The 14893-nt window shown below is 43.0% G+C and overlaps 1 protein-coding gene across 2 annotated transcripts in view; it reads right to left on the reverse strand.

The window, feature by feature from the left end:
• GABBR2 (gamma-aminobutyric acid type B receptor subunit 2) overlaps positions 1-14893 on the reverse strand; it is a 984619-nt gene that overhangs the window by 293734 nt on the left and 675992 nt on the right. For both annotated transcript variants that reach the window (XM_077492007.1, XM_077492008.1), the window contains exon 10: positions 12738-12888. In XM_077492007.1, coding sequence (XP_077348133.1) covers positions 12738-12888 — 151 coding nt within the window. The remainder of the gene's footprint in view (positions 1-12737; positions 12889-14893) is intronic.

A 14893-nucleotide genomic window follows, 5' to 3' on the forward strand; every position in this document is an offset into this window, starting at 1 on the left:
ACGATCTGTTTTTCATATGGGGGGGAACAAAGGCGTCGGTTTTAAACTTTTTGGAGAGATTGAACTCCAACTCTAATGATATTAAGTTGGAGTTCAATATTAGCTCTACTATGGTAAACTTCCTTGATCTCCTGATAGAGAGAAAGGATGACAGATTTAATACGACAGTGTATTTTAAAAGCACAGATCGTAACAGCTATTTAACAACTAAGAGCGGACATCACCCATCCTGGATTAGAAATATCCCTAAGGGACAATTTTTAAGGGTTCGCGGGAACTGTACAACTAAAGAAGATTTTGTAGCCCAATCCCAAATCTTGAAAGAGAGGTTCATACAGAAAGGATATAAAGAAACCGCCTTGGATGAAACTATTGGGACGGTTGCGAATATTCCAAGGGAAACTTGCCTGGAGGGGAGGAGAAAGGAAGGAGGGGGGGCACAACATCAATTAAGATTCTTATCTAATTTCCATCATCAGTTTAGAGAGGTAGAGCAAATTTTCAAGACACACTGGCATAGTCTGGGGAGGAACAAACATCTGGGGGGCTTGGTACCCAAAACCCCGGGGTTCATTTATAGACGGACGCCCAATATTGGGGATAGGGTTGTAAAAAAGATCCTGGACCCCCCTAAGCGACTAACCATTTCGGGTGAACTGAAAGGATTTTATGCATGTAGGAGATGTATTTGCTGTAGAACTGTACATCAGGTAAACAGGGGAATTACCTCAATAACTAACAGTGAGGGAGAAGCATTTGATATCAATGAATTTATGACGTGCAATATGTCACATGTCGTGTACCTACTATGGTGCCCCTGTAATTTACTGTATGTAGGACGCACAAAGAGATTATTGAGAGTACGAATCTCTGAACATTTGACTAATATCCGAAAGGGTTATCAGTATCATAGCATATCACTACATTTTAGAGAATACCATCAACAGAATCCGAGTCTACTACAGTTTTGTGGAATAGACCATGTTCATCCCTCTTGGAGGGGCTCTAATCGAGTTAGAGATTTGTCGCAAAGGGAGACCAGGTGGATCTTCTCGTTGAAGAGCCTTCATCCAAGGGGTATGAACATAGAACTGGACCTAAACTGCTACATTAGTGACTTTTAGTCAAGTAATCATGGATAGTGACATTGTTTTTTAAGTAAGGGAAATAAGCTCCCTGGATTTGTAAGTAGGAAAAATCCTGAAATAGTTGTTGGGGTTCAATGTTGTCTCAAGGGTTACAGAGGGGAGGTTGAAACTCTGAGATGGAAGTGTACCTGAGGTTACCAATTATTGATCTATAATTTTTTATCTAATTTTTTATATGAGTTTACACCTTTAGACAGATGTGAAGTTATTGATGGGGGGGGGGGGTCTGAGAATACTATGAGGGTGCCAATTATGTCTCTTTTTAAGACAGTAGTAATAGAATTTTTTTTAACGTTATTTTAGTATTTTTTATTTTGAGTTATGTTTTTATTTATCTGCACCATAGATGTTGCTTTAGATATATATATTTTTTTATTATTTTGATTCAATTAGATTTGTATTTGGAATGCTCTAGTATAGTAATGAATACGTGAACCAATTGGTTAATTTAAGATGTATGATAATCATCATTGTAAACGTTGGCGCATTGGTGACACGGCGGCAGAGTAATGTACCAGTATGTAGTTGTGAATATACTGGATTACACACTATGTATAGGCACATTGAATAGATGTGATTTATGTAAGTGCAATAGTAGTCGACTGAGTACAGTGTACAATGTAGAAAGATACCGCTCGCTTAGATGGAGAGACACTACTGATGGGGAGTGACATTACCAGTGGGAGCGCGTTAATGGTCCTACATTTCTTGGTGATGGCGTGTGGGGACACGGAATCCAACACTTGAATATTGTGGAGATGGGGACACAAAGTCTCGATCTCGGCGCACGCGCGATCTATTAGTACGCAGCCTGTGTAAATATTTGAGACCAGAGCGGAATCTACATAATATCGAATGTAACATCTAAGGTCGAATGGAGTTCGACACACATAGTGTTTAACTTTTATGGTCGAATAAATTTCGACACACGCACCGGAGACCGTAGCGAATTCTAATATCGAATATTTAATGCCGAATACCAGTTTTTAAAAGGGGGACATCGAATGCTGTGATTCGAGCATGCGCAGATCAGGGATCTGGTTTCGGCACGTATTGTGGACGCCAGGACACACTCCATTAATATGGGTGTGAGAGATGGACAGTGAAGAAAGTTGATTGGACGATGGGGAAATATAAGGTGGGATGCTAGACCAGATAGCCAATCCCATGATTAAGTCTGATATGACGAAACATGTCGGGGGCGTGGCTATCTGGTGAATATTGAGCTGACATACACGGAGCTGGGAAGGAGGTCTAGGACTAAGAGGACTGAATCATCTAGCTTGAAGGCGCCCTTTTCGAAGACGCACGAGGAGGGGTGAGATTAAGCGATCCAGCACCTTATCTAATGAGTCCGCTGTGACCACCAATGCCCCGACGTATTCAGAATAGTGCTGTGGAGTGGAAATGTGAAGCAAGTCTTTTTACCCTTTTGAAGTGATTTAACCTTTTTGAGTTCATGTGAGTGCATAAAGAGTGAGATTTTTAACATTAAAAAGTGATTGCAGTATTACACTATTGGGGTCTCCCTCTTTGATTTCTCTTTGAGGTATATATATACGCATTGAAGTGCTTAAGTGGAGAAGATCTAATCGGATGTGCTGGTGTCTGAACTACCTCTTGAGAGGTTTTTTGAAAGCTCTTTTGGCCTCACACGAGAGTGTAAGGCTTATCAGTCGGTCAGTGTTTTCACGAAGGGGGGATCACAAGCACGGATGGTGTGGTGAAGGAGTCACTTGTAAAAAGAGATTTGAACACTGGAGATTTGTTCACGCATTTATAGAAGGACTTTTTGTAATCTGGATATCTACTATTAATATTGTTTGGTGGATGGACTATATTCACATTTTATTTGTACTTGTCACTGTGTGTATAATTTAAATGCAAATTTGAGTGTTCACTGAGTGATAATGATCTATGTAATGTTTTGTTTGTAATTTACAACACATTTTTTGATTCAGATAGGATCACTTAGGAGGTGAGGTAGCGTTTACTCAAAGGTAACACAGGTAACAGTGCCACGTGCAACCAATTAGTTAATTGAAGTTTCAGAATTAGTTTTATATGCACCTTTATATATTTGATATTTTTTGGTAAGTGGCAGCTAAGGTGTAGAATTTAGGTAATTAGAGCGCTGTGATGATACACTAGGTAAAGGGATCGTGGTTTGTGTATCTTTAGAATTATTAACTAGCACCTACATTGATTTCTCTATTCCATTTATTAGATTTGTCTTCCCTGTGAAGACTGGGAGCAATTCTTGTGTGGGGTTTCCCTGTTCCTCAGTGGACAGAGAGTGACGCAAGCTCTGGCACCCAGAGCTGGTGGTTTTCTGGTGGCATGCAGCAATAACGTTTTTCTCCTTTGGATTTTGAATGATGTGGTCCTGTGCCTAATCTCCTTTACCCATATGGATTAGTGTTAACACACATTGGGGGTTATTTACTAAAGGCAAATCCACTTTGCACTACATGTGAAAACTACACGTGCAAAGTGCACTTGAAATTGCACTGAAAGTGCACTTCGAAGTGCAGTCGCTGTAAATCTGAGGGGTAGATCTGAAATGAGGGGAAGCTCTGCTGATTTTATTATGCAATCATATGCAAGCTAAAATACTGTTTTTTATTTTCCTTGCATGTCCCTCTCGGATCTACAGCGACTTTACTTCCAAGTGCACTTTCAGTGCAATTTCAAGTGCACTTTGCACTTGTAGTGTAAAGTAGTTTAGCCTTTAGTAAATAACCCCCATTGTGACAGGTATTACTATGTCTATGAATAAATTATCTAATGTTGTCTTTTCTGTTGTAGATAACTGAATTTGCCCTTAGAAGACAGCTATAACTTGTGAATTTCAAAAACGCGTTTGGTAATTTCTGTTCCCATAACTTAAGGTTTGACAGAAAAATATGGTTATCTATTTATATTCATCAACAAACTTGTTGTAACCACATCAATTGCTTTTACGCTGTACATCGAATTTCATTTTAATTTGTATCAAAGAAAATTGAGTACTGTCCGTGATACTTTTATTATTTGCACTAACATAAAAATTTTCAGGACAAGCTTTCGGGGTATGTCCCCTTCTTCAAGGTCCAAGCAGTACTGATTTACAATTTTTTAAGCAGATTGTAAAACAAAACAAAAAAAAACACCTCTGAGGGAAAGAAGAGAAAAAAAGAATAAAAAAAAACACATTCAAATCAATGGCAATAAAGATAACAGAAGAGTTAGTGAGATAAGACAGAGGGAGAGCTATGGAATGGAGGGGGGGGGGGGGTTGCTAGTCACAGAGGGGGTTGTAAAACTTTAGTATAATGAGTAAGGAAACCTATATCTAAATTCAGGCCATTATTTTTTGTGTCAAAAAAATTATCATTCTTAGTTCAAAGGTTTTCCTTTCCTGGATAGTTCTGAAATTCCCTTTAAGAACTAAAACATTGAGGTCTTCTATAGTGTGGTCTGGTTGTGAGAAGTGATGTCCCACAGGTGTGCATAAACTGTCTTCTTTATGTTCCTTGATGGTATGTCTGTGTAAATTCATCCTCGTTTGCAACTTCTGTCCTGTTTCACCAACATAAGATCCTTTGCTGCACCTTTTGCATTGGATGAGGTACACAACATTGCTGGAGGTACAGTTGTAAGATCCCATGATATTGAAGGTCCTGTTTGTGTGTGTGACACTTTTGGATAGATTGATCTGGTTGCATAGTTTGCAGCGCTTTTTATTGCATGGTTTGCTTCCATTATTTGTGACTTCATAATCAGAGTGAAGTTTCCTGCTGATTGGTTTGTGTCTGAGGTTGGGTGGTTGTCTGAAAGCCAGTAATGTGGGTTGTTGGAATATTCCTTTCAGAGTGTCATCCTCTGTTATAATGGGTTGTAAATCTTTGATTATCTTTTTGATCCCTTCTAGTGCTGGGTTGTATGTGGTGACTAGAGGTACTCGGTTATTTGTTTTTTTCTCTCTGTATTTAAGGAGATTTTCTCTTTGGGTTTTCAAGGCTGTGTTTATGCTGTTGTTGATGGTTTTCTCTTTGTAACCTTTCTTGTGGAAGGAGTCTGCCAGTGTTCTGAGATGTTTATCTCTGTCTTCTGGGTCTGAACAAATTCAGTGGTATCTGATGGCCTGGCTGTGTATGATGGCCCGTTTAGTGTGTTGCGGGTGAAAACTGGAACTGTGAAGATAGCTGCATCGGTCAGTCGGTTTTCTGTATATCGACGTGTGAAGCTTGTGCACGTCGATATACAGAAAACCGACTGACCGATGCAGCTATCTTCACAGTTCCAGTTTTCACCCGCAACACACTAAACGGGCCATCATACACAGCCAGGAGAACTGTATCAATTTATTGTGAATTTTATACATGAAGTAGTTTAAGCCCTAAAAAATCCCAGTGAGAGTTTTGTTTTGTTTTAGTGTTCTGTGTTTCAAATCAAAATATTAAATACAACTGAATAGTAGGCACAAAATAGTGTCCAATCATTCCCCTATTAAAACAGAAAGCCTTCTGCCATAGATGCAGAAACTTCTAGGGTATAAGAAGGTCATGCCTAACATGCATGCCATTGCTAAATTTACTGTACCAGTTCACATAGGAGCAGCGGTCTGTACATTGCGTGCCAGCAGCTTTTGCAGATATCAATCAGCTTCTGTACTAAAACCATCAGCTGTCAGTGACAGCCATAGTCCCACATCAAGCCCAGGGGTGGAATCACTCAGCTCTTGGGCCCCTGATTCTGCTTCCGGCTGCTGTAGTGAGAACTGTAAACACAATTGTGTTTACATAGAAAGTGATGTGTCATCAAATCACTTCCTTCCAGTTCCCAGGGCTCTGGCAAAGCTAATGTGCCATCTTTTGCTTTCTGATTACAGTGAGCTCTCCCATGAAAAAAAAAATAATTAAAAATTAAATAGGGTCAAATAAAAAGAAATAAATTGAATAAATCAATGAAAAAACAGTCAGATGCTTCAGATGACATGTCTTTCACTGCATAAGCTTCAAACACTTGCGTAAGTGAACACAATGTCCTGTGAAAACTTGTCACTGTTGTGCTAATTTCAATTCACACAAACCATGCTTGATCTTATATTAATGTTACATTTCAATTTTACATAAACATATTATATTTGCCTGGGTGGTTCCCAGAAAAATGCACTACTTAAAGCAAACACACTTTCATCTCACATTGCTGTAACATAATGGCAATTGTGTCACTATATATATATATATATATATATATATATGAATATGCATGCAAAGGCACATAAATGTGCGTATGTGTATATATGTATACAATCCTTCTTCACCCTCTTCATCCTCTTTTAGTTGCCAGCAGTAGGGATGGATGAACGGTTCGGCCCCAGCATGAGTTCTGGCTGAACTTTGGCTGTTCGGATGCTCTCTAAACAACCAAATTATCGGGTTGTTTGACCGTTTGTTCGGCCCGCTGAATGACCACAATGTACTGCGCTGCTACATAATGCATTGAAAGCCCTGATTATTATTATTATTATTGGATGAAGCTTTCATTGGTTCAGCCAATCAGGGCACAGAGCACTGTTAGAGCCATGATTGGACACTGCCATGATGACTGTATCCAATCATGGCTCATTGCTGTTAATCCTGCCCCACACTATAAAAATATTCTTCCCATATTTGTAGCGTGATAGCGGTGTGGAAAGAGCTAGAACAGGGCTCTGTTCAGCAGGGGTGGACTGACCATTCGGGCACTTGGGCACTGCCTGAGGGCCCCATGCCACCAAGGGGCCCCATCAGGGTTGCCAGCCTCAATAAAACCAGGGACAGTATGTAAAAATCTGTATTGTTTTAAAAATCTCAAGATTATAGCTGTCCCACCTTTCCAGTACCTTTTCAGTGTGTGTATGTGTGTTCTGTGTGTGTATACTGTGTGTGTATATTGTGTGTTTGTGTGTGTATACTGTATGTGTGTGTGTGTGTGTATACTGTGTGGCCCCATAATCTATTGCCTGGGGGCACCATAATCTCCTATTTCCTGGGGGCCCCATAATCTCCTATTGCCCAGGGCCCCATAATCTTCTCCTATTGCCCAGGGGCCCCATGACTTGTCAGTCCGCTCCTGCTGTTCAGTACTATCTGATTCTATTGTCAGTGTAGAATATCAGTTTAGTGTGAATCTAGGGATAGTTCAGTGTAACTGTAGTGCCACCATTCATCTTTACATTAGTGTGAATGTACTAGGTACTAATACACGGCATTGATGGGCACTGGTGGGTGGCACTAATGGGCACTGATTGGCATTTTGATGGGCAGTTTGGTGACTACTTTAGAGGCTCTTTATCTAGATCGGAGTTCAGAGTGACACACCACAACACCGATCGCTGATCGCAATCACGGCTTATCCTGCTGGATGTCACATGATGCCCAGTCAGGATGACAGAACCACCGCCCAGCTGTCATTCTGCTATAAGCTGGGCAGGAAGTACTTAAACTGCATCCATGTACACATTTACACATCTTTATAACATTTTGTTAATGAGCACCCTCCACCCCCCACCCCACCCCCCATCATGTCTGGGAGGACAGTAGGGAGAGGCAGACATTTCTATGGCACTGTAAGGGGGCCAGCAGTGTATGTGTCCATGGGCAAAGGTAAAAGTGGTCAGTCCTTAGGCAGGGCAACATTTCCTCTGTTAAATTATGTTGACCATGCTATTCAGGCACAGCATGCCACCCTCATCCTCCTCATCACCCAAGCAAAGACTAGTGCACAGTCCCCTGCAACTACCAGAGTGGCTAAGCCTGCCTCCTTGTCCACAGCTATTGCCTTCATAGCCCCAGCATCAAGCACAGAGGAGTCAGAGATGTTTTTTGAACACAGCGTCAGCCACTTGCTCCTTGACAATGCACAGCCATTACTCGATACAGATGTTGGTTCTGGGGTTGAGGAAGGCAGAAACATGAGCCTACAGAGAGGGGGGAACACTGGTACACAAATTGGCATTCATGTTTCCCCAGTCGAAACATATTGCCAAGTTGTCTCCTGTGGTAATGAGGATGGAGGAGATGATGAGGTCACTGACATGACTTGGGTGCCAGTTAGAGAAGAGGAGGAAATTGAGGGTGAGGCATAACCCCGAGGCAGCCATCATGAAAGAGTAGAGCGCAGCCATCCTATTCCATCACATTGTGGAGCTGTTATCTCCCGGCGCCCTTCCCACAGCTCAGCTGTCTGGATTTTTTTTAGTACATGTGCAGCCGATCGCACTGTTGCTATTTGCAAACTTTGTCTCGAGCACATCAAGCGTGGCAAAACCAACTTTTTGGGTACCACATACTTGACAAGGCATTTAACCTCCCACCACTCAGCCCATTGGCAAGAGCACCTTGCTGCAGCGAAAAAAAAATACAATCCCTGCCACCCACATGCCCAGCGTCCAAATGAAAGCTTGTCAAAGCTGGCTCTCTGCCTTTCTGCCTGGTGGATTCTGCCCACTTTCGTGAATTTGCAGAATGCGCTGTACCACAATGGCAGGTTCCCAATCATTAGTTCTTTTCACAGAAGGGCATTCCAGCTCTCTACTATCAAGTTAAAGGCAATGTTATAGCATCATTGGGCAAGGGAGTAAGCCGCAAAGTCCACGTGACTGCTGGCACATAGTCCAGCAAGCATGGGAAAGGACGACATATTTTGTTCACAGCACACTAGATAACTCTGCTTGCAACTCGGAAGGATGGAGGATCGGCTCAGTGCTGCAGCTTGTTGTGCCCCCACATCTTCATACAGCTGGTGATGCCAGATTTGTCAGCTCTACCCCCTCCTCCTTCTCTATGCTCTCCTTTGCTGAATTGTCCTATGAACCTCAAATAACCCCTAAGCATTAAAAGGGCTATTCAATGAGTCAGGCTAAAAGGTTCTATGCAGTGAGTGCAGGGACAGGCCCAGAGGTGATTCACGCCATGCCAGCTGGAGCCAGGAATGGTGGTGTGTGATAACGGCACAAACCATCCTCAATTTGGTGGTGCAGCGTTTCCCAAATAGGTACCCAGGGTTGGAAGATCTACTAAAGCAGGCCAGAAGAGTCTGTAGCCATTTCAGGCGATCAAACTCAGCCAGTGCTCAGTTGGCTGAAATTCAGCGGGAATTCAGCCTGCCCATAAACCGCCTGATTTATTATATGTCCACCAGGTGGAACTTGACTTTGGCAATGCTGCTGTGGGTGCACATGCAGCAGAGGGCTGTCAGCGAGTACCTGTGTGAGTATGGCACAGCGACAGGCCGGCTCTGTTTTTTTTCCCCACACCAATGGTGGCTCATAAAGGATGCATGTACAGTACAGTCACCATTTGAGGAGGCCACAAGGTTGGTGAGTTGTGACAATGCATGCATCAGTGACACAATCTATGTTGTGTTCCTTCTGGAGCAGACGCTGCGTAGCATTATGAACAGAGGACTTGTGGCAGAGCAGCGGGATGAAGAGGAGGACTTCCTTTCCTCTCAAGGCCCACTTTATGCAGACACCATTGTTCCTATGCCACAGAACACACAAGAGGAGAGAGAGGAGTAGGAGGATTCTGGCAGTTTTGGAGGCACTGAAGCAGAGGAAGACATACGTGAAACAGTAAGAGATGGTTTTCTATCTGCTGAACCCTTGGGAGTAGTACGTGGCTGGGAGGAGGCAGTTTCAGATACTATAATCCTCAGTGACTCTGAGGAGTCTGCTTCTCATGCCTCTGCAATATTCCAGTGCATGGGTTCCCTCATGCTTCAAAGCCTGCAAAAGGACCCAAGAATACATGGCATAAAGGAAGAGGATCACTATTGGTTGGCAACCCTCCTTGACCACCGTTATAAAGAGAAAATCTCAGAACTCATCCCATCCCCCCAGAGAGTGCAGCAGATGAAATCTCTTGAGGACACCTTAAAGTGGTGTTCCACCCACAAAAAAAATGCTTAAGATTCTTAAAAAAATAAAATAAAAAACATTCCGATTTTTTCAACTCACCTCTAAATGCCTGTTGCTAGGTGGTCCCTCGTAGTCTGCCTCCTTCAGTGCCTGGGCTTCTGCCGTCACTTCCCCTTGGCGCAGGAAGGGCTCAGCTCCGCCCCCTCCCTTCTGTCAGTCATCTGGGATCACAGCGCACGGCGCCGCTCATGCATACGCAGTGGGCACCCGGCTGTGCAGCTACAGCCGGGTGCCCACAGTTGCAAGCCGGCGCTGCCAAGAGGAGGGGGGGATGAATGGGGCTTCGTTCCCCCGCATCGCTAGACCCTGGGACAGGTAAGTGTCTGATTATTAAAAGTCAGCAGCTGCAGTATTTGTAGCTGCTGACTTTGAATTTTTTTTTTCAGGGGAAACGCCTCTTTAAAAAGGAGATTTTCCCGACTACCCTTCTGGTAGGTTACAGTGTCATGGAAAAGATAGCTTGAGGCTTCTGTTAGTCAAGAGAGGAGCAATGGAGAAGGCGGCTGCCTAAGTAATGCATTTCTGAATTTTGTTAGTCCTCGTTGCCCAGGGCTGTCAGATGGCTGAACAATTATCTAGGGGCGAAAACAGAGATGGAGAGCTTTCCAGTGGCTTACTGGGTCAGTATGATATTGAGCTGCTGGGCTGCCCTGTATCCAGAGTGCTTTCCGAAAGGGCATTCAGTCCTGCTGGAGGTTTTGTTACTGATCATAGAACGCGTCTGTCCACAGACTCCATTGACTGTCTAACTTTAAGCAAAATTAATCAGTTCTGGATTAGCAGCAGCTATGAAGCCCCTAATGCCGATGTCGCTGATTAAGTGTTTCTGGGCTGTGAAATCTCTGCAGATCTTCTAGGCTGCCTAGTGTTGTGGGTGTTGATTTCATCTGGAAGAATGTTTTTGGTGTAGGTTTCATGGGCACAATTAACACCCAAAGACCAATTTTTATGCACCTGCTTGACAGGTGCATATTATTATAATTTTTGACATCAAGGCCAATTCTTGCTTTTACCAAGAGTACTGTGTCTATGGTTATGATGTGAAGGCACCACTGACACCCAAAGAACGATTTTTCTCCACCTATTTGACAGGTGCATATTATTGCAATTTTTGATGGCAAGGGCAATTCTTGCTTTCATCAAGAGTACTTCTATAGCAGGGGTCTCAAACTAACGGCCATCCAGCTGTTGAAAGAACAATTTTTCCACACCCGTTACAGAAGTAGAAATCCAAAGTCTCTGGTAGAGACAACAGAATTTATCCAAAAAATATCTAATCTTGTTCCCAGTGCACTACATTGGGGCCCCATCATACAGGCTGGCTCCCCAAGCCGTTGTTTACAAAATAAAGAAAGTTTGCAGGGAAAATGTCTGTAGAGATGTGCCACTTTACAGGTGGACTAAGGGGACCCCCCAGACACTATATTGAAAGGAATTTTTCATTTTTATACTTTCACTTTAAGCATCGATAAATCACTGCTCATTAAAAAATGAAGTTTTTTTACAAACTCTTTTTCATTGATACATGCCCCCCAGGGCAGTACCCAGACCCCCATAGCCATTGTATGCCTAACTACTTGCATATAAGCTTTCAAAATGGACACTTTTGATTTCTCACGTTAGGGTCCCATAGACTTCAATAGGGTACATTATTCGGTTCCAAACTTTCGCAATATTCAAAATTTCTAGTGCGAACTGAACAGGGGGTAGTTCAGCCAATCCCTAGCCAGCAGTGCTGGGACAAAGTCATCTAGATCTAGCCCAGAGCAAACATACCAAATTGCACCCCCCACCCAAGATGTATCAGCATTATGTGTCAGCAAAAAATCCCCCCCCCCAAAAAAAATCAAGCACTAACCTGCATGCTCACCCCCCAAGCATAAATTTCCCCTCCTCCTAGTATAAATCTACCCCTCCTGCTCAAATCCCCCCTCCCAAAACAAATCCTTGCCCTCCACCCCCCCAGTCAAATACTTTCTCTCCCCATATGCCCCCCAAAAAATTCCCCCTCCTAGCACAAATCCTCTACCCTAAAATTTTCCTTCCAAGCACAAATCCCTCCACTCAATCCAAATCCCACCCTTCCAGAACAAAGTCCCCTGCGCCAATCCGCCAATCTAGCACAAATCACCCCCCCAAAAAAGTCTTCCTGTTTTACCTTTATTGCACAAACCCCCCTAAATCTGCCCTCCTAGCACAAATCATCTTCCCCATCCCCCTTCCAACACAAATCCCCCCAAATTGCCATTCCTAGCACACCTCTCTAAATTGACCCTCCTAGAACAATTCTTACCCCCTGCTGCCCCCCAAGTTCCCCTTCTCAACACAAATCCCCTCCCCCCAATCTCTTTGTGGTGCCCCCCCCACCTCACATGATACCATAGTGCCCAGAGCAGCCATCCCTCCTGCCCACCCCTCATCCTGGCCCTGGTTGACAGTGTTGTAAACTACATGTACATGCTTCTATATGTTTGTGTATACATGCATATGCGCCTAAATTATGGATCTTTATGCAGCTGTGTGCATTGTCCTATAGACAAACTTTTTTTTCACCAGTGTGCAAGAAGCTTAAATATGCTGTATAAATATTAACAGACCGCAAGGACTGTAGTAAAAAAAAAGCAAATATAAATTGTACTTACTTCTGGTTCCTATTTTTGATGTTAAAAAATAAAAATGTGCTTGCCATGATCATTCCAATTATCGTCAGGGCTGAAAGTATGCTGTAAAGTGGCAGGTGGATTTGGCGTCGCTCCATTCGGATAAACGTTTGATCTTTTGGAGGTTCCACACCTAAATATATCACAACCTTTGTATTAGATATATGCATGCATCTAGGTAAAGAAAAAAACAAACAAACATTCTAAAGCAAATTTAATCTTCATTGTCTATCTTATGAATATATGGTTTATCTGAAATCTCAGTCTATCCCAAACATCTTTCTCACATTTCCATATTTCGCCACTTGAACTACAGATAAGGGGCTACTGATTTCTGTGCATTAAAGAGGAAGTAAACCCTTCCAAACAACTTGGACCTATAGGTAAGCCTAGATTAAGGCTTACCTGTAGGTCCAAGCAATATCTCCTAAACCTATATGGTTTAGGAGATATTTGCCCGAAAATGGGCACCGCTGTCTACGGCGCATGCGCCGTAGACAGCGGCGCGCAGGCGCACTAAATGCGGCAAATCCAAGAATGGATTTGCCAAATTTGTCGACTCCCGTGCGCATGCGCGGGAGTGACGTCATCGCGGCTTCGCCGTATGACAGCGGCGGAGCTGCGAGGCGCGACTCCCGTGCGCATGCGCGGGAGTGACGTCATCGCGGTTGCGCCGCTGTGATTTGTCGGAGCTGCGAGACGCCACAAGCAACATGGATGCGGCGGACTACAGGGGACAGCGGCGACTTCGCTGGCTCCTGTGTCAGGTAAGTGACACATAATGAGCTACTATGCGATGCATAGTAGTCCATTATGCTTTACCTTTGCAGGGAAAAAAAGAGGAAGTAAACCCATCAGGGTTTACTTCCTCTTTAACCATCCCTCCTTTTAACATTATTTTTGTTTTAAGCCAAAGTCCAGCTACACATGTTTACTTTTTTATCACTGTGTGGAAGAGTTAGAGCAGTTGTGGTCAACTTTATTGATGTAGTGAGCTTCAAGCATGGCTCTAGATACAGTGCCTTAAAAAAGTATTCATACCCCTAGAAATGTTTCACATTTTGTCATTTTACAACCAAAAATGTAAGTGCTTTTTTGGGGGGATTTTATATGATAGACCAACACAAAGTGCCACATAATTGTGAAGTAGAAGGAAAATAATTGTTTTTCACAATTGTTTACAAATAAATATGTGAAAAGTGTGTTGTGCATTTGTATTCAGCCCTCCTGAGTCAATACTTTGTAGAAACACCTTTCACTGCAATTACAGCTGCAAGTCTTTTGGGGATGTCTCTACCAGCATTGTATATCTAGAGTGACATTTTTGCCCATTCTTCTTTTCAAAATAGCTCAAACTCTGTCAGATGGACGGAGAGCGTCTGTGAACAGGAATTTTCAAGTCTTGCCACAGATTCTCAATTGGATTTAGGTCTGGACGTTGACTGGGCCATTCTAACACATGAATATGCTTTGATCTAAACCATTCCATTGTAGCTCTGGATGTATGTTTAGGGTCATTGTCCTGCTGGAAGGCAAACCTCTGCCCCAGTCTCAAGTCTTTTCCAGACTAACAGGTTTTCTTCTAAGATTGCCCTGTATTTGGCTCCATCCATATTCCTATCACCTTTGACCAGCTTCTCTGTCCCTGCTGAAAAAAGGCATCCACAAAACATGATGCTGCCCCCACCGTGTTTCACGGTGGGGATGGTGTGTTGAGAATGATGTGCAGTGTTAGTTTTCCGCAACATATAGCATTTTTCTTTTAGGCCAAAACGTTACATTTTTAGTCTCATCTGACAGGAGCACCTTCTTCCACATGTTTGCTGTATCCACCACATGGCCTCTTGGAAACTGCAAATGGGACTTCTTATGGCTTTCTTTCAACAATATTTTTTTCTTGCCACTCTTTCATAAAGGCCAGATTTGTAGAGTGCACAACTAATAGTTGTCCTGTGGACAGATTCTCCCACCTGAACTGTGGATCTCTGCAGCTCCTCCAGAGTTACTTTGGGCCTCTTGGCTGCTTCTCTGATTAATGCTCTCCTTGCACAGCCTGTCAGTTTAGATGGACAGCCATGTCTTGATAGGTTTGCAGTTGTGCCATACTCTTTCCATTTTCAAATGATGGACCGAACAGT

This window comes from Lithobates pipiens, unplaced genomic scaffold (assembly GCF_037356315.1).
Source record: "Lithobates pipiens isolate NorthernLeopardFrog02 unplaced genomic scaffold, aLitPip1_a1.2 Scaffold_19, whole genome shotgun sequence".
NCBI classification, from domain to species: Eukaryota; Metazoa; Chordata; class Amphibia; order Anura; family Ranidae; genus Lithobates; species Lithobates pipiens.